General features: G+C 36.9%; 1 protein-coding gene across 1 annotated transcript; it reads right to left on the bottom strand.

The window, feature by feature from the left end:
* On the bottom strand, positions 1-23,688 carry LOC131429297 (uncharacterized). Its single transcript, XM_058593356.1, has 4 exons — positions 23,658-23,688; positions 810-997; positions 568-733; positions 1-490 (listed from the first exon to the last, which is right to left on the bottom strand). Exons 1-4 carry the CDS (start codon positions 23,686-23,688, stop codon positions 36-38), a joined length of 840 nt encoding a protein of 279 aa, XP_058449339.1. The 3' UTR covers positions 1-35.
* Between the last annotated feature and the right edge of the window lie 344 nt (positions 23,689-24,032).

The following is a 24,032-nucleotide window of genomic DNA, read 5'->3' as shown; positions in this document are numbered from 1 at the left end:
TTGTCCGCACTTGAAGCAGGATATGCCGGCCATATTTATTTCTGATTCAATAAATATTGTTCTAGTAGTAAAATTTGGTTATTCTTTGACTTATTTTGATAGTTTATGTTATAGAAATGACGTGTCACGAATCCCCAAAATAGTTCCGTACTCTCAGAAAATTTCACGTTTAATACGAATTTTAGTTTGAGTGCTACATCCAAGGCTCGCAAATATGTAGGCAATTTAAACTCCAGCCCGTTGCACACAACGAAAAATTTAGTCAGCGAATCTTCTTGTTTTATTGTGAAAATGCGTGGAAATAGTGATTGTTGAGCAGCTTTGAAGTCGTCACGCATTGACTTGATGGTATTAATGCACTCGTCTTCGCTATCGCATATCACACATAGATCCCTCTGTGCTTGAACAATCGTAGGTAATTTGTTTTCTGATGTTCGAATTGGTTTTATGATAGAGTGGAACAATACAGAGATGATATAGTATCGATAATCTGTAAGAGAATAATAGGTATTGTTAAATCAGATTTCAGATTTATTTTCAAATAAAATTCATTAATTTTATTGTTACCTGCTTGTATCCCTTCTGAGTCCAACTGTTTTGAAAGGGTCAAGCTGAATTTGTCCTTAATCTGCGAATTTTTTATGTATTTTTCGAACGTGTGTGAAAATTTATCCCATTCGTTGAATAAATCTGTCTTGTTTGCACCAAATAAAGCAATGAAATCTGCATCAACCTATTAATTATACACGAAACAAATATTTTATAAACAGTGTAAGTCAACCAAAATATGCAACATATAAAAAGCTTACCAACAAATAGCCATCAGGATCAGTTAATCTTGGCCACTGCTCGATGATATGTTGACGATCTGATTGTTGGTTTTCCAAAATTTCCTTGTAACGAATTAAAAATGTGTCATTCCAACAACGTAGCACCTCGTCGCTAGGTGCTATATTATTTCTAAGCCAATTTTTCTCAAAATCGTAACAAGCTACTTCTGCAAAATATTCGAATAATAATAACCACAATAGTTAATAAATTTTGCAACCTTGGGCGAAATCACTATAAACTCTAGGCTTTTCCAGATAAATAAACAAACATTTCAATCCAAAATAATTTCTGTATAAAATGTTCAAAACGACGAATGTAACAATGAGAGATTCTCTTTGTTTACTTTCTCTATCGATTATTGCGAAATATTCCTGCTTTTTCGGGAATTTCTTCAATACAGATTGAAATATGATAGCTTTAGTTATTATTATCTGTAAATACCTGGAGAGAAGGATTGCTAAAAGTACCGTAATAATCGAAAGAGAAAGTAAACAAAGAGAATCTCTCATTGTTACATTCGTCGTTTTGAACATTTCTGTATGATTTCACCTATACCTATCTAGTTCAGTTAAGTTTTGCCAATCTATAGTAAGGCAACCTATAATTTGGCGTAAACGCAACTGTCATTAGGAAGCAAAACAAAACAAAAATAAATCATCAATGGAAGAACACACACTTCCGATCTAATCGTTGTTACAGCAAGTCGTAAAATTTAGCCTCGTTACAGTCAAGTTCGTGTGGCGTCTGTAGATAGAAATTTTAGCGAAAATAAAAGGTGCTTCCTTTTCTCGTTGTGACTGATAAAGTCGGTGATGACTACGTTGAGTCAATTAGTGAAGTTTAAATGTTCCACAGCTTTTTGATTTATCTAGGGTAAGTACTCACTAAAAGACCGCATGTTAGATCCCAGATTTTGTAGGTTATAGTGCATTCGAGTAGTGGGGTGGGTGAACCTTCAATGAGTGAGGTTAAAGGCAGTGATGACGCAAAAGGGGACGATGATCCTCCTTTTCGCGGAAATTTGAGTAACTCCAACTCTATTGAGGAAATGGAAGATGTTCAAATAACTTATTCGGACATTAGTGATACCGAGTTCACTAAAGACGAAAAAGAAAGTGGGAAAAGAAAAAAAACAAATTTTGATTCGATCTCACACAAAAATTTTTTAAAAAATAAAACTGAAAATATTCCAAATGAACAGGAATTTAGTGAAATGAAAAGAAAAAACCCTTCTTAATCCACCTAGTGGTGTGATAATGCCTTTCTCTTCTTTCATAACAGTCTCATGAAAATATGTTTCATACATTTATTAAATAATTTTAGACGCCAATTGATTCAGATTGACTCGAGTAGTTCACAAAAGCATGCTTCAGTGTTTATGTCACACAGTCAGCATCATTTTTCCAAACTAGTGCTTGACATTTGCGTTGCCTATTTGTATGAGAACAATGATGCTAATCTAAAAAAAGCCTTCTTAGTCCACTTAGTGAAATTTTCATATATCTTGAAAAATCACCATAGGGGGGAGTACATGAAATTTTCAAAATCGAAAAAAAAATTTTGATGCCAAAAGGCTTAGAATTGCATGAAACGTCGAGATTTAGTGTCATCTCGAAAAAAAATTTTTTGGAAAAAATCGACTTTTTGGGACTTAGAAAAAATATGAAAATTTTTCTAAGTCCCAGAAAGTTGATTTTTTCAAAAAAATTTTTTTTTGAGATGACACTAAATTTCGATGTTTTATGCAGTTTTAAGAGTTTTGGCATCAAAAAAAATTTTCGATTTTGGAAATTTCATGTACTCCCCCCTATGGTGCTTTTTCAAGATCGATAATTGTCAAACCTTTACCACCGGGCAGCACCCCTTAAGCATGTCCGATTTAGGTCAAATTTTGCATGAAGGCTTTTTTCGAGGTGCTTAAACTTTTGAGCACTAGAACTTTACGAAAATAGAGTTGATCCCAAAATTTTGGCACCCTTATATATACAAGAGCGGTAAAAATCAACGTGTTTTGTCGGTTACGTCACTTATACCATCATATATCTGGAACCAAAAGTCACAACCATTTGATCTTCGAACTTGATCAACGGCCCGACAGTAGCTTTCAAACGAGCCCAAGTTTGTTAAAATCGGATCAGCCATCTCTGAGAAAATTGAGCGCGTTCAAATACAACGCTTTTTGTCGATTACGTCACTTATACAATCATATCTCCGGAACCAAAAGTCACAGCCATTTGATCTTCGAACTTGATCAATGGCCCGCCAGTAGCTTTCAAACGAGTCCAAGTTTGTTCAAATCGGTTCAGCCATCTCTGAGAAAATTGAGCGCGTTCAAATACAACGCTTTTTGTCGGTTACGTCACTTATACAATCATATCTCCGGAACCAAAAGTCACAGCCATTTTATCTTCGAACTTGATCAATGCCCCGATAGTAGCTTTCAAACGAGCCTAAGTTTGTTAAAATCGGTTGAGCCATCTCTGAGAAAATTGAGCGCGTTCAAATATCTTCGAAAAGTGCACACACATACACACACACACACATACACACACACACACATACACACACACACACACACACAGACATTTTCCGATCTCGTCGAGCTGAGTCGAATGGTATATAACACTATGGGTCTCCGAGGCTCCGTTCGAAAGTCGGTTTTTCCAGCAATTCTAATACCTTTCTATAGAGAAAGGCAAAACCCTTCTTAGTCCACTTAGTGGAATTTTCATATATCTTGAAAAATCACCATAGGAGGGAGTACATGAAATTTTCGAAATCGAAAAAAAATTTTTGATGCCAAAAGGCTTAGAATTGCATGAAACGTCGAGATTTAGTGTCATCTCGAAAAAAAATTTTTTTGAAAAAGTCGACTTTTTGGGACTTAGAAAAAATATGAAAATTTTTCTAAGTCCCAGAAAGTTGATTTTTTCAAAAAAAAATTTTTTCGGGATAACACTAAATTTCGATGTTTTATGCAGTTTTAAGAGTTTTGGCATCAAAAAAAAATTTTTATTTTGGAAATTTCATGTACTCCCCCCTATGGTGCTTTTTCAAGATCGATAATTGTCAAACCTTTACCACCGGGCAGCACCCCTTAAGCATGTCCGATTTAGGTCAAATTTTGCATGAAGGCTTTTTTCGAGGTGCTTAAACTTTTGAGCACTAGAACTTTACGAAAATAGAGTTGATCCCAAAATTTTGGCACCCTTATATATACAAGAGCGGTAAAAATCAACGTGTTTTGTCGGTTACGTCACTTATACAATCATATTTCTGGAACCAAAAGTCACAACCATTCGATCTTCGAACTTGATCAATGGCACGACAGTAGCTTTCAAACGAGCCCAAGTTTGTTGAAATCGGATCAGCCATCTCTGAGAAAATTGAGCGCGTTCAAATACAACGCTTTTTGTCGGTTACGTCACTTATAGAATCATATCTCCGGAACCAAAAATCACAGCCATTTGATCTTCGAACTTGATCAATGGCCCGACAGTAGCTTTCAAACGAGCCCAAGTTTGTTCAAATCGGTTCAGCCATCTCTGAGAAAATTGAGCGCGTTCAAATACAACGCTTTTTGTCGGTTACGTCACTTATAGAATCATATCTCCTGAACCAAAAATCACAGCCATTTGATCTTCGAACTTGATCAATGGCCCGACAGTAGCTTTCAAACGAGCCCAAGTTTGTTCAAATCGGTTCAGCCATCTCTGAGAAAATTGAGCGCGTTCAAATATCTTCGAAAAGTGCACACACATACACACACACACACATACACACACACACACACACATACACACACACACACACACACACACAGACATTTTCCGATCTCGACGAACTGAGTCGAATGGTATATAACACTATGGGTCTCCGAGGCTCCGTTCGAAAGTCGGTTTTTCCAGCAATTCTAATACCTTTCTATAGAGAAAGGCAAAAAGCCTTCTTAGTCCACTTAGTGAAATTTTCATATATCTTGAAAAATCACCATAGGGGGGAGTACATGAAATTTTCAAAATCGAAAAAAAAATTTTGATGCCAAAAGGCTTAGAATTGCATGAAACGTCGAGATTTAGTGTCATCTCGAAAAAAAATTTTTTGGAAAAAATCGACTTTTTGGGACTTAGAAAAAATATGAAAATTTTTCTAAGTCCCAGAAAGTTGATTTTTTCAAAAAAATTTTTTTTTGAGATGACACTAAATTTCGATGTTTTATGCAGTTTTAAGAGTTTTGGCATCAAAAAAAATTTTCGATTTTGGAAATTTCATGTACTCCCCCCTATGGTGCTTTTTCAAGATCGATAATTGTCAAACCTTTACCACCGGGCAGCACCCCTTAAGCATGTCCGATTTAGGTCAAATTTTGCATGAAGGCTTTTTTCGAGGTGCTTAAACTTTTGAGCACTAGAACTTTACGAAAATAGAGTTGATCCCAAAATTTTGGCACCCTTATATATACAAGAGCGGTAAAAATCAACGTGTTTTGTCGGTTACGTCACTTATACCATCATATATCTGGAACCAAAAGTCACAACCATTTGATCTTCGAACTTGATCAACGGCCCGACAGTAGCTTTCAAACGAGCCCAAGTTTGTTAAAATCGGATCAGCCATCTCTGAGAAAATTGAGCGCGTTCAAATACAACGCTTTTTGTCGATTACGTCACTTATACAATCATATCTCCGGAACCAAAAGTCACAGCCATTTGATCTTCGAACTTGATCAATGGCCCGCCAGTAGCTTTCAAACGAGTCCAAGTTTGTTCAAATCGGTTCAGCCATCTCTGAGAAAATTGAGCGCGTTCAAATACAACGCTTTTTGTCGGTTACGTCACTTATACAATCATATCTCCGGAACCAAAAGTCACAGCCATTTTATCTTCGAACTTGATCAATGCCCCGATAGTAGCTTTCAAACGAGCCTAAGTTTGTTAAAATCGGTTGAGCCATCTCTGAGAAAATTGAGCGCGTTCAAATATCTTCGAAAAGTGCACACACATACACACACACATACACACACACACACATACACACACACACACACACACAGACATTTTCCGATCTCGTCGAGCTGAGTCGAATGGTATATAACACTATGGGTCTCCGAGGCTCCGTTCGAAAGTCGGTTTTTCCAGCAATTCTAATACCTTTCTATAGAGAAAGGCAAAAAGCCTTCTTAGTCCACTTAGTGAAATTTTCATATATCTTGAAAAATCACCATAGGGGGGAGTACATGAAATTTTCAAAATCGAAAAAAAAATTTTGATGCCAAAAGGCTTAGAATTGCATGAAACGTCGAGATTTAGTGTCATCTCGAAAAAAAATTTTTTGGAAAAAATCGACTTTTTGGGACTTAGAAAAAATATGAAAATTTTTCTAAGTCCCAGAAAGTTGATTTTTTCAAAAAAATTTTTTTTTGAGATGACACTAAATTTCGATGTTTTATGCAGTTTTAAGAGTTTTGGCATCAAAAAAAATTTTCGATTTTGGAAATTTCATGTACTCCCCCCTATGGTGCTTTTTCAAGATCGATAATTGTCAAACCTTTACCACCGGGCAGCACCCCTTAAGCATGTCCGATTTAGGTCAAATTTTGCATGAAGGCTTTTTTCGAGGTGCTTAAACTTTTGAGCACTAGAACTTTACGAAAATAGAGTTGATCCCAAAATTTTGGCACCCTTATATATACAAGAGCGGTAAAAATCAACGTGTTTTGTCGGTTACGTCACTTATACCATCATATATCTGGAACCAAAAGTCACAACCATTTGATCTTCGAACTTGATCAACGGCCCGACAGTAGCTTTCAAACGAGCCCAAGTTTGTTAAAATCGGATCAGCCATCTCTGAGAAAATTGAGCGCGTTCAAATACAACGCTTTTTGTCGATTACGTCACTTATACAATCATATCTCCGGAACCAAAAGTCACAGCCATTTGATCTTCGAACTTGATCAATGGCCCGCCAGTAGCTTTCAAACGAGTCCAAGTTTGTTAAAATCGGATCAGCCATCTCTGAGAAAATTGAGCGCGTTCAAATACAACGCTTTTTGTCGATTACGTCACTTATACAATCATATCTCCGGAACCAAAAGTCACAGCCATTTGATCTTCGAACTTGATCAATGGCCCGCCAGTAGCTTTCAAACGAGTCCAAGTTTGTTCAAATCGGTTCAGCCATCTCTGAGAAAATTGAGCGCGTTCAAATACAACGCTTTTTGTCGGTTACGTCACTTATACAATCATATCTCCGGAACCAAAAGTCACAGCCATTTTATCTTCGAACTTGATCAATGCCCCGATAGTAGCTTTCAAACGAGCCTAAGTTTGTTAAAATCGGTTGAGCCATCTCTGAGAAAATTGAGCGCGTTCAAATATCTTCGAAAAGTGCACACACATACACACACACACACATACACACACACACACATACACACACACACACACACACAGACATTTTCCGATCTCGTCGAGCTGAGTCGAATGGTATATAACACTATGGGTCTCCGAGGCTCCGTTCGAAAGTCGGTTTTTCCAGCAATTCTAATACCTTTCTATAGAGAAAGGCAAAAAGCCTTCTTAGTCCACTTAGTGAAATTTTCATATATCTTGAAAAATCACCATAGGGGGGAGTACATGAAATTTTCAAAATCGAAAAAAAAATTTTGATGCCAAAAGGCTTAGAATTGCATGAAACGTCGAGATTTAGTGTCATCTCGAAAAAAAATTTTTTGGAAAAAATCGACTTTTTGGGACTTAGAAAAAATATGAAAATTTTTCTAAGTCCCAGAAAGTTGATTTTTTCAAAAAAATTTTTTTTTGAGATGACACTAAATTTCGATGTTTTATGCAGTTTTAAGAGTTTTGGCATCAAAAAAAATTTTCGATTTTGGAAATTTCATGTACTCCCCCCTATGGTGCTTTTTCAAGATCGATAATTGTCAAACCTTTACCACCGGGCAGCACCCCTTAAGCATGTCCGATTTAGGTCAAATTTTGCATGAAGGCTTTTTTCGAGGTGCTTAAACTTTTGAGCACTAGAACTTTACGAAAATAGAGTTGATCCCAAAATTTTGGCACCCTTATATATACAAGAGCGGTAAAAATCAACGTGTTTTGTCGGTTACGTCACTTATACCATCATATATCTGGAACCAAAAGTCACAACCATTTGATCTTCGAACTTGATCAACGGCCCGACAGTAGCTTTCAAACGAGCCCAAGTTTGTTAAAATCGGATCAGCCATCTCTGAGAAAATTGAGCGCGTTCAAATACAACGCTTTTTGTCGATTACGTCACTTATACAATCATATCTCCGGAACCAAAAGTCACAGCCATTTGATCTTCGAACTTGATCAATGGCCCGCCAGTAGCTTTCAAACGAGTCCAAGTTTGTTAAAATCGGATCAGCCATCTCTGAGAAAATTGAGCGCGTTCAAATACAACGCTTTTTGTCGATTACGTCACTTATACAATCATATCTCCGGAACCAAAAGTCACAGCCATTTGATCTTCGAACTTGATCAATGGCCCGCCAGTAGCTTTCAAACGAGTCCAAGTTTGTTCAAATCGGTTCAGCCATCTCTGAGAAAATTGAGCGCGTTCAAATACAACGCTTTTTGTCGGTTACGTCACTTATACAATCATATCTCCGGAACCAAAAGTCACAGCCATTTTATCTTCGAACTTGATCAATGCCCCGATAGTAGCTTTCAAACGAGCCTAAGTTTGTTAAAATCGGTTGAGCCATCTCTGAGAAAATTGAGCGCGTTCAAATATCTTCGAAAAGTGCACACACATACACACACACACACACATACACACACACACACATACACACACACACACATACACACACACACACAGACATTTTCCGATCTCGTCGAGCTGAGTCGAATGGTATATAACACTATGGGTCTCCGAGGCTCCGTTCGAAAGTCGGTTTTTCCAGCAATTCTAATACCTTTCTATAGAGAAAGGCAAAAAGCCTTCTTAGTCCACTTAGTGAAATTTTCATATATCTTGAAAAATCACCATAGGGGGGAGTACATGAAATTTTCAAAATCGAAAAAAAAATTTTGATGCCAAAAGGCTTAGAATTGCATGAAACGTCGAGATTTAGTGTCATCTCGAAAAAAAATTTTTTGGAAAAAATCGACTTTTTGGGACTTAGAAAAAATATGAAAATTTTTCTAAGTCCCAGAAAGTTGATTTTTTCAAAAAAATTTTTTTTTGAGATGACACTAAATTTCGATGTTTTATGCAGTTTTAAGAGTTTTGGCATCAAAAAAAATTTTCGATTTTGGAAATTTCATGTACTCCCCCCTATGGTGCTTTTTCAAGATCGATAATTGTCAAACCTTTACCACCGGGCAGCACCCCTTAAGCATGTCCGATTTAGGTCAAATTTTGCATGAAGGCTTTTTTCGAGGTGCTTAAACTTTTGAGCACTAGAACTTTACGAAAATAGAGTTGATCCCAAAATTTTGGCACCCTTATATATACAAGAGCGGTAAAAATCAACGTGTTTTGTCGGTTACGTCACTTATACCATCATATATCTGGAACCAAAAGTCACAACCATTTGATCTTCGAACTTGATCAACGGCCCGACAGTAGCTTTCAAACGAGCCCAAGTTTGTTAAAATCGGATCAGCCATCTCTGAGAAAATTGAGCGCGTTCAAATACAACGCTTTTTGTCGATTACGTCACTTATACAATCATATCTCCGGAACCAAAAGTCACAGCCATTTGATCTTCGAACTTGATCAATGGCCCGCCAGTAGCTTTCAAACGAGTCCAAGTTTGTTAAAATCGGATCAGCCATCTCTGAGAAAATTGAGCGCGTTCAAATACAACGCTTTTTGTCGATTACGTCACTTATACAATCATATCTCCGGAACCAAAAGTCACAGCCATTTGATCTTCGAACTTGATCAATGGCCCGCCAGTAGCTTTCAAACGAGTCCAAGTTTGTTCAAATCGGTTCAGCCATCTCTGAGAAAATTGAGCGCGTTCAAATACAACGCTTTTTGTCGGTTACGTCACTTATACAATCATATCTCCGGAACCAAAAGTCACAGCCATTTTATCTTCGAACTTGATCAATGCCCCGATAGTAGCTTTCAAACGAGCCTAAGTTTGTTAAAATCGGTTGAGCCATCTCTGAGAAAATTGAGCGCGTTCAAATATCTTCGAAAAGTGCACACACATACACACACACACACACATACACACACACACATACACACACACACACACAGACATTTTCCGATCTCGTCGAGCTGAGTCGAATGGTATATAACACTATGGGTCTCCGAGGCTCCGTTCGAAAGTCGGTTTTTCCAGCAATTCTAATACCTTTCTATAGAGAAAGGCAAAAAGCCTTCTTAGTCCACTTAGTGAAATTTTCATATATCTTGAAAAATCACCATAGGGGGGAGTACATGAAATTTTCAAAATCGAAAAAAAAATTTTGATGCCAAAAGGCTTAGAATTGCATGAAACGTCGAGATTTAGTGTCATCTCGAAAAAAAATTTTTTGGAAAAAATCGACTTTTTGGGACTTAGAAAAAATATGAAAATTTTTCTAAGTCCCAGAAAGTTGATTTTTTCAAAAAAATTTTTTTTTGAGATGACACTAAATTTCGATGTTTTATGCAGTTTTAAGAGTTTTGGCATCAAAAAAAATTTTCGATTTTGGAAATTTCATGTACTCCCCCCTATGGTGCTTTTTCAAGATCGATAATTGTCAAACCTTTACCACCGGGCAGCACCCCTTAAGCATGTCCGATTTAGGTCAAATTTTGCATGAAGGCTTTTTTCGAGGTGCTTAAACTTTTGAGCACTAGAACTTTACGAAAATAGAGTTGATCCCAAAATTTTGGCACCCTTATATATACAAGAGCGGTAAAAATCAACGTGTTTTGTCGGTTACGTCACTTATACCATCATATATCTGGAACCAAAAGTCACAACCATTTGATCTTCGAACTTGATCAACGGCCCGACAGTAGCTTTCAAACGAGCCCAAGTTTGTTAAAATCGGATCAGCCATCTCTGAGAAAATTGAGCGCGTTCAAATACAACGCTTTTTGTCGATTACGTCACTTATACAATCATATCTCCGGAACCAAAAGTCACAGCCATTTGATCTTCGAACTTGATCAATGGCCCGCCAGTAGCTTTCAAACGAGTCCAAGTTTGTTAAAATCGGATCAGCCATCTCTGAGAAAATTGAGCGCGTTCAAATACAACGCTTTTTGTCGATTACGTCACTTATACAATCATATCTCCGGAACCAAAAGTCACAGCCATTTGATCTTCGAACTTGATCAATGGCCCGCCAGTAGCTTTCAAACGAGTCCAAGTTTGTTCAAATCGGTTCAGCCATCTCTGAGAAAATTGAGCGCGTTCAAATACAACGCTTTTTGTCGGTTACGTCACTTATACAATCATATCTCCGGAACCAAAAGTCACAGCCATTTTATCTTCGAACTTGATCAATGCCCCGATAGTAGCTTTCAAACGAGCCTAAGTTTGTTAAAATCGGTTGAGCCATCTCTGAGAAAATTGAGCGCGTTCAAATATCTTCGAAAAGTGCACACACATACACACACACACACACACACATACACACACACACACATACACACACACACACAGACATTTTCCGATCTCGTCGAGCTGAGTCGAATGGTATATAACACTATGGGTCTCCGAGGCTCCGTTCGAAAGTCGGTTTTTCCAGCAATTCTAATACCTTTCTATAGAGAAAGGCAAAAAGCCTTCTTAGTCCACTTAGTGAAATTTTCATATATCTTGAAAAATCACCATAGGGGGGAGTACATGAAATTTTCAAAATCGAAAAAAAAATTTTGATGCCAAAAGGCTTAGAATTGCATGAAACGTCGAGATTTAGTGTCATCTCGAAAAAAAATTTTTTGGAAAAAATCGACTTTTTGGGACTTAGAAAAAATATGAAAATTTTTCTAAGTCCCAGAAAGTTGATTTTTTCAAAAAAATTTTTTTTTGAGATGACACTAAATTTCGATGTTTTATGCAGTTTTAAGAGTTTTGGCATCAAAAAAAATTTTCGATTTTGGAAATTTCATGTACTCCCCCCTATGGTGCTTTTTCAAGATCGATAATTGTCAAACCTTTACCACCGGGCAGCACCCCTTAAGCATGTCCGATTTAGGTCAAATTTTGCATGAAGGCTTTTTTCGAGGTGCTTAAACTTTTGAGCACTAGAACTTTACGAAAATAGAGTTGATCCCAAAATTTTGGCACCCTTATATATACAAGAGCGGTAAAAATCAACGTGTTTTGTCGGTTACGTCACTTATACCATCATATATCTGGAACCAAAAGTCACAACCATTTGATCTTCGAACTTGATCAACGGCCCGACAGTAGCTTTCAAACGAGCCCAAGTTTGTTAAAATCGGATCAGCCATCTCTGAGAAAATTGAGCGCGTTCAAATACAACGCTTTTTGTCGATTACGTCACTTATACAATCATATCTCCGGAACCAAAAGTCACAGCCATTTGATCTTCGAACTTGATCAATGGCCCGCCAGTAGCTTTCAAACGAGTCCAAGTTTGTTCAAATCGGTTCAGCCATCTCTGAGAAAATTGAGCGCGTTCAAATACAACGCTTTTTGTCGGTTACGTCACTTATACAATCATATCTCCGGAACCAAAAGTCACAGCCATTTTATCTTCGAACTTGATCAATGCCCCGATAGTAGCTTTCAAACGAGCCTAAGTTTGTTAAAATCGGTTGAGCCATCTCTGAGAAAATTGAGCGCGTTCAAATATCTTCGAAAAGTGCACACACATACACACACACACACATACACACACACACATACACACACACACACACACACACACAGACATTTTCCGATCTCGTCGAGCTGAGTCGAATGGTATATAACACTATGGGTCTCCGAGGCTCCGTTCGAAAGTCGGTTTTTCCAGCAATTCTAATACCTTTCTATAGAGAAAGGCAAAAAGCCTTCTTAGTCCACTTAGTGAAATTTTCATATATCTTGAAAAATCACCATAGGGGGGAGTACATGAAATTTTCAAAATCGAAAAAAAAAATTTGATGCCAAAAGGCTTAGAATTGCATGAAACGTCGAGATTTAGTGTCATCTCGAAAAAAAATTTTTTGGAAAAAATCGACTTTTTGGGACTTAGAAAAAATATGAAAATTTTTCTAAGTCCCAGAAAGTTGATTTTTTCAAAAAAATTTTTTTTTGAGATGACACTAAATTTCGATGTTTTATGCAGTTTTAAGAGTTTTGGCATCAAAAAAAATTTTCGATTTTGGAAATTTCATGTACTCCCCCCTATGGTGCTTTTTCAAGATCGATAATTGTCAAACCTTTACCACCGGGCAGCACCCCTTAAGCATGTCCGATTTAGGTCAAATTTTGCATGAAGGCTTTTTTCGAGGTGCTTAAACTTTTGAGCACTAGAACTTTACGAAAATAGAGTTGATCCCAAAATTTTGGCACCCTTATATATACAAGAGCGGTAAAAATCAACGTGTTTTGTCGGTTACGTCACTTATACCATCATATATCTGGAACCAAAAGTCACAACCATTTGATCTTCGAACTTGATCAACGGCCCGACAGTAGCTTTCAAACGAGCCCAAGTTTGTTAAAATCGGATCAGCCATCTCTGAGAAAATTGAGCGCGTTCAAATACAACGCTTTTTGTCGATTACGTCACTTATACAATCATATCTCCGGAACCAAAAGTCACAGCCATTTGATCTTCGAACTTGATCAATGGCCCGCCAGTAGCTTTCAAACGAGTCCAAGTTTGTTCAAATCGGTTCAGCCATCTCTGAGAAAATTGAGCGCGTTCAAATACAACGCTTTTTGTCGGTTACGTCACTTATACAATCATATCTCCGGAACCAAAAGTCACAGCCATTTTATCTTCGAACTTGATCAATGCCCCGATAGTAGCTTTCAAACGAGCCTAAGTTTGTTAAAATCGGTTGAGCCATCTCTGAGAAAATTGAGCGCGTTCAAATATCTTCGAAAAGTGCACACACATACACACACACACACACATACACACACACACACACATACACACACACACACACACACACAGACATTTTCCGATCTCGTCGAGCTGAGTCGAATGGTATATAACACTATGGGTCTCCGAGGCTCCGTTCGAAAGTCGGTTTTTCCAGCAATTCTAATACCTTTCTATAGAGAAAGGCAAAAAGCCTTCTTAGTCCACTTAGTGAAATTTTCATATATCTTGAAAAATCACCATAGGGGGGAGTACATGAAATTTTCAAAATCGAAAAAAAAATTTTGATGCCAAAAGGCTTAGAATTGCATGAAACGTCGAGATTTAGTGTCATCTCGAAAAAAAATTTTTTGGAAAAAATCGACTTTTTGGGACTTAGAAAAAATATGAAAATTTTTCTAAGTCCCAGAAAGTTGATTTTTTCAAAAAATTTTTTTTTTGAGATGACACTAAATTTCGATGTTTTATGCAGTTTTAAGAGTTTTGGCATCAAAAAAAATTTTCGATTTTGGAAATTTCATGTACTCCCCCCTATGGTGCTTTTTCAAGATCGATAATTGTCAAACCTTTACCACCGGGCAGCACCCCTTAAGCATGTCCGATTTAGGTCAAATTTTGCATGAAGGCTTTTTTCGAGGTGCTTAAACTTTTGAGCACTAGAACTTTACGAAAATAGAGTTGATCCCAAAATTTTGGCACCCTTATATATACAAGAGCGGTAAAAATCAACGTGTTTTGTCGGTTACGTCACTTATACCATCATATATCTGGAACCAAAAGTCACAACCATTTGATCTTCGAACTTGATCAACGGCCCGACAGTAGCTTTCAAACGAGCCCAAGTTTGTTAAAATCGGATCAGCCATCTCTGAGAAAATTGAGCGCGTTCAAATACAACGCTTTTTGTCGATTACGTCACTTATACAATCATATCTCCGGAACCAAAAGTCACAGCCATTTGATCTTCGAACTTGATCAATGGCCCGCCAGTAGCTTTCAAACGAGTCCAAGTTTGTTAAAATCGGATCAGCCATCTCTGAGAAAATTGAGCGCGTTCAAATACAACGCTTTTTGTCGATTACGTCACTTATACAATCATATCTCCGGAACCAAAAGTCACAGCCATTTGATCTTCGAACTTGATCAATGGCCCGCCAGTAGCTTTCAAACGAGTCCAAGTTTGTTCAAATCGGTTCAGCCATCTCTGAGAAAATTGAGCGCGTTCAAATACAACGCTTTTTGTCGGTTACGTCACTTATACAATCATATCTCCGGAACCAAAAGTCACAGCCATTTTATCTTCGAACTTGATCAATGCCCCGATAGTAGCTTTCAAACGAGCCTAAGTTTGTTAAAATCGGTTGAGCCATCTCTGAGAAAATTGAGCGCGTTCAAATATCTTCGAAAAGTGCACACACATACACACACACACACACATACACACACACACATACACACACACACACACAGACATTTTCCGATCTCGTCGAGCTGAGTCGAATGGTATATAACACTATGGGTCTCCGAGGCTCCGTTCGAAAGTCGGTTTTTCCAGCAATTCTAATACCTTTCTATAGAGAAAGGCAAAAAGCCTTCTTAGTCCACTTAGTGAAATTTTCATATATCTTGAAAAATCACCATAGGGGGGAGTACATGAAATTTTCAAAATCGAAAAAAAAATTTTGATGCCAAAAGGCTTAGAATTGCATGAAACGTCGAGATTTAGTGTCATCTCGAAAAAAAATTTTTTGGAAAAAATCGACTTTTTGGGACTTAGAAAAAATATGAAAATTTTTCTAAGTCCCAGAAAGTTGATTTTTTCAAAAAAATTTTTTTTTGAGATGACACTAAATTTCGATGTTTTATGCAGTTTTAAGAGTTTTGGCATCAAAAAAAATTTTCGATTTTGGAAATTTCATGTACTCCCCCCTATGGTGCTTTTTCAAGATCGATAATTGTCAAACCTTTACCACCGGGCAGCACCCCTTAAGCATGTCCGATTTAGGTCAAATTTTGCATGAAGGCTTTTTTCGAGGTGCTTAAACTTTTGAGCACTAGAACTTTACGAAAATAGAGTTGATCCCAAAATTTTGGCACCCTTATATATACAAGAGCGGTAAAAATCAACGTGTTTTGTCGGTTACGTCACTTATACCATCATATATCTGGAACCAAAAGTCACAACCATTTGATCTTCGAACTTGATCAACGGCCCGACAGTAGCTTTCAAACGAGCCCAAGTTTGTTAAAATCGGATCAGCCATCTCTGAGAAAATTGAGCGCGTTCAAATACAACGCTTTTTGTCGATTACGTCACTTATACAATCATATCTCCGGAACCAAAAGTCACAGCCATTTGATCTTCGAACTTGATCAATGGCCCGCCAGTAGCTTTCAAACGAGTCCAAGTTTGTTAAAATCGGATCAGCCATCTCTGAGAAAATTGAGCGCGTTCAAATACAACGCTTTTTGTCGATTACGTCACTTATACAATCATATCTCCGGAACCAAAAGTCACAGCCATTTGATCTTCGAACTTGATCAATGGCCCGCCAGTAGCTTTCAAACGAGTCCAAGTTTGTTCAAATCGGTTCAGCCATCTCTGAGAAAATTGAGCGCGTTCAAATACAACGCTTTTTGTCGGTTACGTCACTTATACAATCATATCTCCGGAACCAAAAGTCACAGCCATTTTATCTTCGAACTTGATCAATGCCCCGATAGTAGCTTTCAAACGAGCCTAAGTTTGTTAAAATCGGTTGAGCCATCTCTGAGAAAATTGAGCGCGTTCAAATATCTTCGAAAAGTGCACACACATACACACACACACACACATACACACACACACACATACACACACACACACAGACATTTTCCGATCTCGTCGAGCTGAGTCGAATGGTATATAACACTATGGGTCTCCGAGGCTCCGTTCGAAAGTCGGTTTTTCCAGCAATTCTAATACCTTTCTATAGAGAAAGGCAAAAAGCCTTCTTAGTCCACTTAGTGAAATTTTCATATATCTTGAAAAATCACCATAGGGGGGAGTACATGAAATTTTCAAAATCGAAAAAAAAATTTTGATGCCAAAAGGCTTAGAATTGCATGAAACGTCGAGATTTAGTGTCATCTCGAAAAAAAATTTTTTGGAAAAAATCGACTTTTTGGGACTTAGAAAAAATATGAAAATTTTTCTAAGTCCCAGAAAGTTGATTTTTTCAAAAAAATTTTTTTTTGAGATGACACTAAATTTCGATGTTTTATGCAGTTTTAAGAGTTTTGGCATCAAAAAAAATTTTCGATTTTGGAAATTTCATGTACTCCCCCCTATGGTGCTTTTTCAAGATCGATAATTGTCAAACCTTTACCACCGGGCAGCACCCCTTAAGCATGTCCGATTTAGGTCAAATTTTGCATGAAGGCTTTTTTCGAGGTGCTTAAACTTTTGAGCACTAGAACTTTACGAAAATAGAGTTGATCCCAAAATTTTGGCACCCTTATATATACAAGAGCGGTAAAAATCAACGTGTTTTGTCGGTTACGTCACTTATACCATCATATATCTGGAACCAAAAGTCACAACCATTTGATCTTCGAACTTGATCAACGGCCCGACAGTAGCTTTCAAACGAGCCCAAGTTTGTTAAAATCGGATCAGCCATCTCTGAGAAAATTGAGCGCGTTCAAATACAACGCTTTTTGTCGATTACGTCACTTATACAATCATATCTCCGGAACCAAAAGTCACAGCCATTTGATCTTCGAACTTGATCAATGGCCCGCCAGTAGCTTTCAAACGAGTCCAAGTTTGTTCAAATCGGTTCAGCCATCTCTGAGAAAATTGAGCGCGTTCAAATACAACGCTTTTTGTCGGTTACGTCACTTATACAATCATATCTCCGGAACCAAAAGTCACAGCCATTTTATCTTCGAACTTGATCAATGCCCCGATAGTAGCTTTCAAACGAGCCTAAGTTTGTTAAAATCGGTTGAGCCATCTCTGAGAAAATTGAGCGCGTTCAAATATCTTCGAAAAGTGCACACACATACACACACACACACATACACACACACACATACACACACACACACACACACACACACAGACATTTTCCGATCTCGTCGAGCTGAGTCGAATGGTATATAACACTATGGGTCTCCGAGGCTCCGTTCGAAAGTCGGTTTTTCCAGCAATTCTAATACCTTTCTATAGAGAAAGGCAAAAAGCCTTCTTAGTCCACTTAGTGAAATTTTCATATATCTTGAAAAATCACCATAGGGGGGAGTACATGAAATTTTCAAAATCGAAAAAAAAATTTTGATGCCAAAAGGCTTAGAATTGCATGAAACGTCGAGATTTAGTGTCATCTCGAAAAAAAATTTTTTGGAAAAAATCGACTTTTTGGGACTTAGAAAAAATATGAAAATTTTTCTAAGTCCCAGAAAGTTGATTTTTTCAAAAAAATTTTTTTTTGAGATGACACTAAATTTCGATGTTTTATGCAGTTTTAAGAGTTTTGGCATCAAAAAAAATTTTCGATTTTGGAAATTTCATGTACTCCCCCCTATGGTGCTTTTTCAAGATCGATAATTGTCAAACCTTTACCACCGGGCAGCACCCCTTAAGCATGTCCGATTTAGGTCAAATTTTGCATGAAGGCTTTTTTCGAGGTGCTTAAACTTTTGAGCACTAGAACTTTACGAAAATAGAGTTGATCCCAAAATTTTGGCACCCTTATATATACAAGAGCGGTAAAAATCAACGTGTTTTGTCGGTTACGTCACTTATACCATCATATATCTGGAACCAAAAGTCACAACCATTTGATCTTCGAACTTGATCAACGGCCCGACAGTAGCTTTCAAACGAGCCCAAGTTTGTTAAAATCGGATCAGCCATCTCTGAGAAAATTGAGCGCGTTCAAATACAACGCTTTTTGTCGATTACGTCACTTATACAATCATATCTCCGGAACCAAAAGTCACAGCCATTTGATCTTCGAACTTGATCAATGGCCCGCCAGTAGCTTTCAAACGAGTCCAAGTTTGTTCAAATCGGTTCAGCCATCTCTGAGAAAATTGAGCGCGTTCAAATACAACGCTTTTTGTCGGTTACGTCACTTATACAATCATATCTCCGGAACCAAAAGTCACAGCCATTTTATCTTCGAACTTGATCAATGCCCCGATAGTAGCTTTCAAACGAGCCTAAGTTTGTTAAAATCGGTTGAGCCATCTCTGAGAAAATTGAGCGCGTTCAAATATCTTCGAAAAGTGCACACACATACACACACACACACACATACACACACACACACACATACACACACACACACACACACAGACATTTTCCGATCTCGTCGAGCTGAGTCGAATGGTATATAACACTATGGGTCTCCGAGGCTCCGTTCGAAAGTCGGTTTTTCCAGCAATTCTAATACCTTTCTATAGAGAAAGGCAAAAAGCCTTCTTAGTCCACTTAGTGAAATTTTCATATATCTTGAAAAATCACCATAGGGGGGAGTACATGAAATTTTCAAAATCGAAAAAAAAATTTTGATGCCAAAAGGCTTAGAATTGCATGAAACGTCGAGATTTAGTGTCATCTCGAAAAAAAATTTTTTGGAAAAAATCGACTTTTTGGGACTTAGAAAAAATATGAAAATTTTTCTAAGTCCCAGAAAGTTGATTTTTTCAAAAAATTTTTTTTTTGAGATGACACTAAATTTCGATGTTTTATGCAGTTTTAAGAGTTTTGGCATCAAAAAAAATTTTCGATTTTGGAAATTTCATGTACTCCCCCCTATGGTGCTTTTTCAAGATCGATAATTGTCAAACCTTTACCACCGGGCAGCACCCCTTAAGCATGTCCGATTTAGGTCAAATTTTGCATGAAGGCTTTTTTCGAGGTGCTTAAACTTTTGAGCACTAGAACTTTACGAAAATAGAGTTGATCCCAAAATTTTGGCACCCTTATATATACAAGAGCGGTAAAAATCAACGTGTTTTGTCGGTTACGTCACTTATACCATCATATATCTGGAACCAAAAGTCACAACCATTTGATCTTCGAACTTGATCAACGGCCCGACAGTAGCTTTCAAACGAGCCCAAGTTTGTTAAAATCGGATCAGCCATCTCTGAGAAAATTGAGCGCGTTCAAATACAACGCTTTTTGTCGATTACGTCACTTATACAATCATATCTCCGGAACCAAAAGTCACAGCCATTTGATCTTCGAACTTGATCAATGGCCCGCCAGTAGCTTTCAAACGAGTCCAAGTTTGTTCAAATCGGTTCAGCCATCTCTGAGAAAATTGAGCGCGTTCAAATGCAACGCTTTTTGTCGGTTACGTCACTTATACAATCATATCTCCGGAACCAAAAGTCACAGCCATTTTATCTTCGAACTTGATCAATGCCCCGATAGTAGCTTTCAAACGAGCCTAAGTTTGTTAAAATCGGTTGAGCCATCTCTGAGAAAATTGAGCGCGTTCAAATATCTTCGAAAAGTGCACACACATACACACACACACACATACACACACACACATACACACACACACACACACACACAGACATTTTCCGATCTCGTCGAGCTGAGTCGAATGGTATATAACACTATGGGTCTCCGAGGCTCCGTTCGAAAGTCGGTTTTTCCAGCAATTCTAATACCTTTCTATAGAGAAAGGCAAAAAGCCTTCTTAGTCCACTTAGTGAAATTTTCATATATCTTGAAAAATCACCATAGGGGGGAGTACATGAAATTTTCAAAATCGAAAAAAAAATTTTGATGCCAAAAGGCTTAGAATTGCATGAAACGTCGAGATTTAGTGTCATCTCGAAAAAAAATTTTTTGGAAAAAATCGACTTTTTGGGACTTAGAAAAAATATGAAAATTTTTCTAAGTCCCAGAAAGTTGATTTTTTCAAAAAAATTTTTTTTTGAGATGACACTAAATTTCGATGTTTTATGCAGTTTTAAGAGTTTTGGCATCAAAAAAAATTTTCGATTTTGGAAATTTCATGTACTCCCCCCTATGGTGCTTTTTCAAGATCGATAATTGTCAAACCTTTACCACCGGGCAGCACCCCTTAAGCATGTCCGATTTAGGTCAAATTTTGCATGAAGGCTTTTTTCGAGGTGCTTAAACTTTTGAGCACTAGAACTTTACGAAAATAGAGTTGATCCCAAAATTTTGGCACCCTTATATATACAAGAGCGGTAAAAATCAACGTGTTTTGTCGGTTACGTCACTTATACCATCATATATCTGGAACCAAAAGTCACAACCATTTGATCTTCGAACTTGATCAACGGCCCGACAGTAGCTTTCAAACGAGCCCAAGTTTGTTAAAATCGGATCAGCCATCTCTGAGAAAATTGAGCGCGTTCAAATACAACGCTTTTTGTCGATTACGTCACTTATACAATCATATCTCCGGAACCAAAAGTCACAGCCATTTGATCTTCGAACTTGATCAATGGCCCGCCAGTAGCTTTCAAACGAGTCCAAGTTTGTTCAAATCGGTTCAGCCATCTCTGAGAAAATTGAGCGCGTTCAAATACAACGCTTTTTGTCGGTTACGTCACTTATACAATCATATCTCCGAAACCAAAAGTCACAGCCATTTTATCTTCGAACTTGATCAATGCCCCGATAGTAGCTTTCAAACGAGCCTAAGTTTGTTAAAATCGGTTGAGCCATCTCTGAGAAAATTGAGCGCGTTCAAATATCTTCGAAAAGTGCACACACATACACACACACACACATACACACACACACACACAGACATTTTCCGATCTCGTCGAGCTGAGTCGAATGGTATATAACACTATGGGTCTCCGAGGCTCCGTTCGAAAGTCGGTTTTTCCAGCAATTCTAATACCTTTCTATAGAGAAAGGCAAAAAGGCAAAGGGAAACTTAAAGAAAATTTGTTTGACGATGGTTGGATTAAAAATACAACCTATACAACCTTTTTTATGGAACCCACGCTAACGGAGGAAGAAAAAAATGATAAAACAAAAAAGATCCATATTATGGAAATCGCAAAAATATTACATAACGCTCAAATTAAAAACTATACGACTCTCACTGAAGCTGGTAAAAACAGATTTAAAATCACATATGAAAAACCAAGACAAGCAGAAACGCTAATAAATTCAAAAATAATTACGGATTCCTACAAATATAAAATTTTTGTGCCGAATATTTTTAAACAATCTATCGGTATAATCAGGAACATTCCACCTTCAATATCGGATACTGAGCTACAAGAAAATATAATTTCAAACAAAAAAATACAAAAAGTAGAAAGAATTAAAAAAATGATAAATAAGGATCTAATTCCAACTTACTCAGTTAAAATTTTTGTAGAAGGACAAAACCTTCCAGAAACAATAAGTTTATACGGAATTCTGGCGAAAGTGGAAGTTTATGTCTTCCCCCTGAGAGTTTGTTTTAACTGCTGGCGATATGGACATAAGGTTCATGCATGCAAGGCTAAAATTAGATGTAGAGATTGTGGATCTGAGCATAAAAGCAATGAGTGTAATTCGGATAGAAAAAAATGTGTGCATTGTAATGGAAATCACGAAGCGAACAACAAAATTTGCCCGGAAAGGTTTAGACAAGATCAAATAAGAATATCAATGGCTAACCTGAAATTGACCTTTTCAGAAGCATCCAGACAATACCCTAAACCAAATAATTCTCAACAATTAAGACTTCAATCCCCCAAACAATTTCCCCCATTAAACCCAATACCAAAACAAAATGAAACTAATGAAAGGAACACAAGAACAGATTTAAAAAATAGAAGCCCAAAACCAAAACCAATAATAACAAATAAAATATTCCCTCAGGATGAAATGATACCAGAACCAATCCATATTTTTAAAGAAAATCCCCACAAAACAACAGATTTAGAAAAAATAAAACAAGAACTGAAAGATGAGATTATAAATGAATTAAATAATACTGGAATTTTTTATAAAATTAAACAACTTCAAGACCAAATAAATAAGCAAACAAGTAAAAATACAGGTGACTGGAATTCAGATTTATTATTAATAAATATAAACGAAGAACTAAGCTCAATATTAAAATCTATTCCTTAATTACATTTAATTTCATTCAAATATAAATTTAATTTAATTTTTTTTAATTTTATTTTTTTTAAGTTTTTTTTTATTAAATTTTTTACTTATATTATTTTAAATTCTTTTTATATATTTTTTAATTTTTCTTCTAAATTTTCTAACCTTTTTTTATTTTATTATTTTATAATTCATTTCATACTATGACTAGAATTACGAGAGACTTGCAGATATTACAATATAATATCAATAGCATTCGTCCAACTGAAACACGAGCTCTTCTCTTAAATTTTCTAACTGAAAATAAAGTAGATCTAGCAATACTTTCGGAGATTTGGCTAAAACCGTCCGAAGTTATTAATTTCAACGGATACAAATTCCCCAAAGCTACTAGAGCGAAAGGATATGGAGGGGTTGGCTTCTTAGTTAAAGAAGAAATAGCTTTTCAACAAATAGACCTACCTGATCTGAAACCAATAGAAGCAATAGCAATAAAAACACTGAATACAATAGAACCTATTACTTTCATATCAACCTACATCCCACCAACACCGATCAACAATAGTCAATTAAAAGATCCCCTAAACAAACTTTTTTCCTGGGTAAACAACAATAATTCCCAAACCATAATAGCTGGTGATTTAAATGCTCACCATCCAATGTGGAACATAGGAAACAATACATGTTCGCGTGGGGAATTGATTGTAAAACTGTTAGAAGATAGCGACCTAATTATTATGAACGATGGCTCGCCGACATTGATAAAACCTCCAAACACAATACCGTCAGCAATCGATCTGACCTTAGCTTCTCAACACATTGCAAACAAAATAGACTGGGAAGTAATACAGGAAGAAATATCAGGGAATCATAAAATGATACTTTTCAAAATCACCAATTCCATGTTACAATCATCATATAATCAAATCTTTATAAGTAAAAAAAAGGTTATAGAATTAGCTAATCAAATTCCAGTCAAAAATATATTAAATATCAATGACTTAAACCTTTCCCTTAACAAATGTGTG

This window comes from Malaya genurostris, chromosome 2 (genome assembly GCF_030247185.1).
Source record: "Malaya genurostris strain Urasoe2022 chromosome 2, Malgen_1.1, whole genome shotgun sequence".
Lineage (NCBI taxonomy): Eukaryota > Metazoa > Arthropoda > Insecta > Diptera > Culicidae > Malaya > Malaya genurostris.
This window is presented reverse-complemented; position numbering and strand designations above follow the sequence as displayed.

Bases quoted from the DNA above. Each gene is read 5' to 3' on its own strand.
- LOC131429297 (XM_058593356.1), bottom strand. From the start codon at position 23,688: ATGTATTGTTTCCTATGTTCCACATTGGATG. The intron at 734-809 runs GTAAGCTTTTTA...TATAATTAATAG, and splicing joins ATCCTGATGGCTATTTGTTG to GTTGATGCAGATTTCATTGC. The intron at 491-567 runs GTAACAATAAAA...ATTCTCTTACAG, and splicing joins CTCAGAAGGGATACAAGCAG to ATTATCGATACTATATCATC.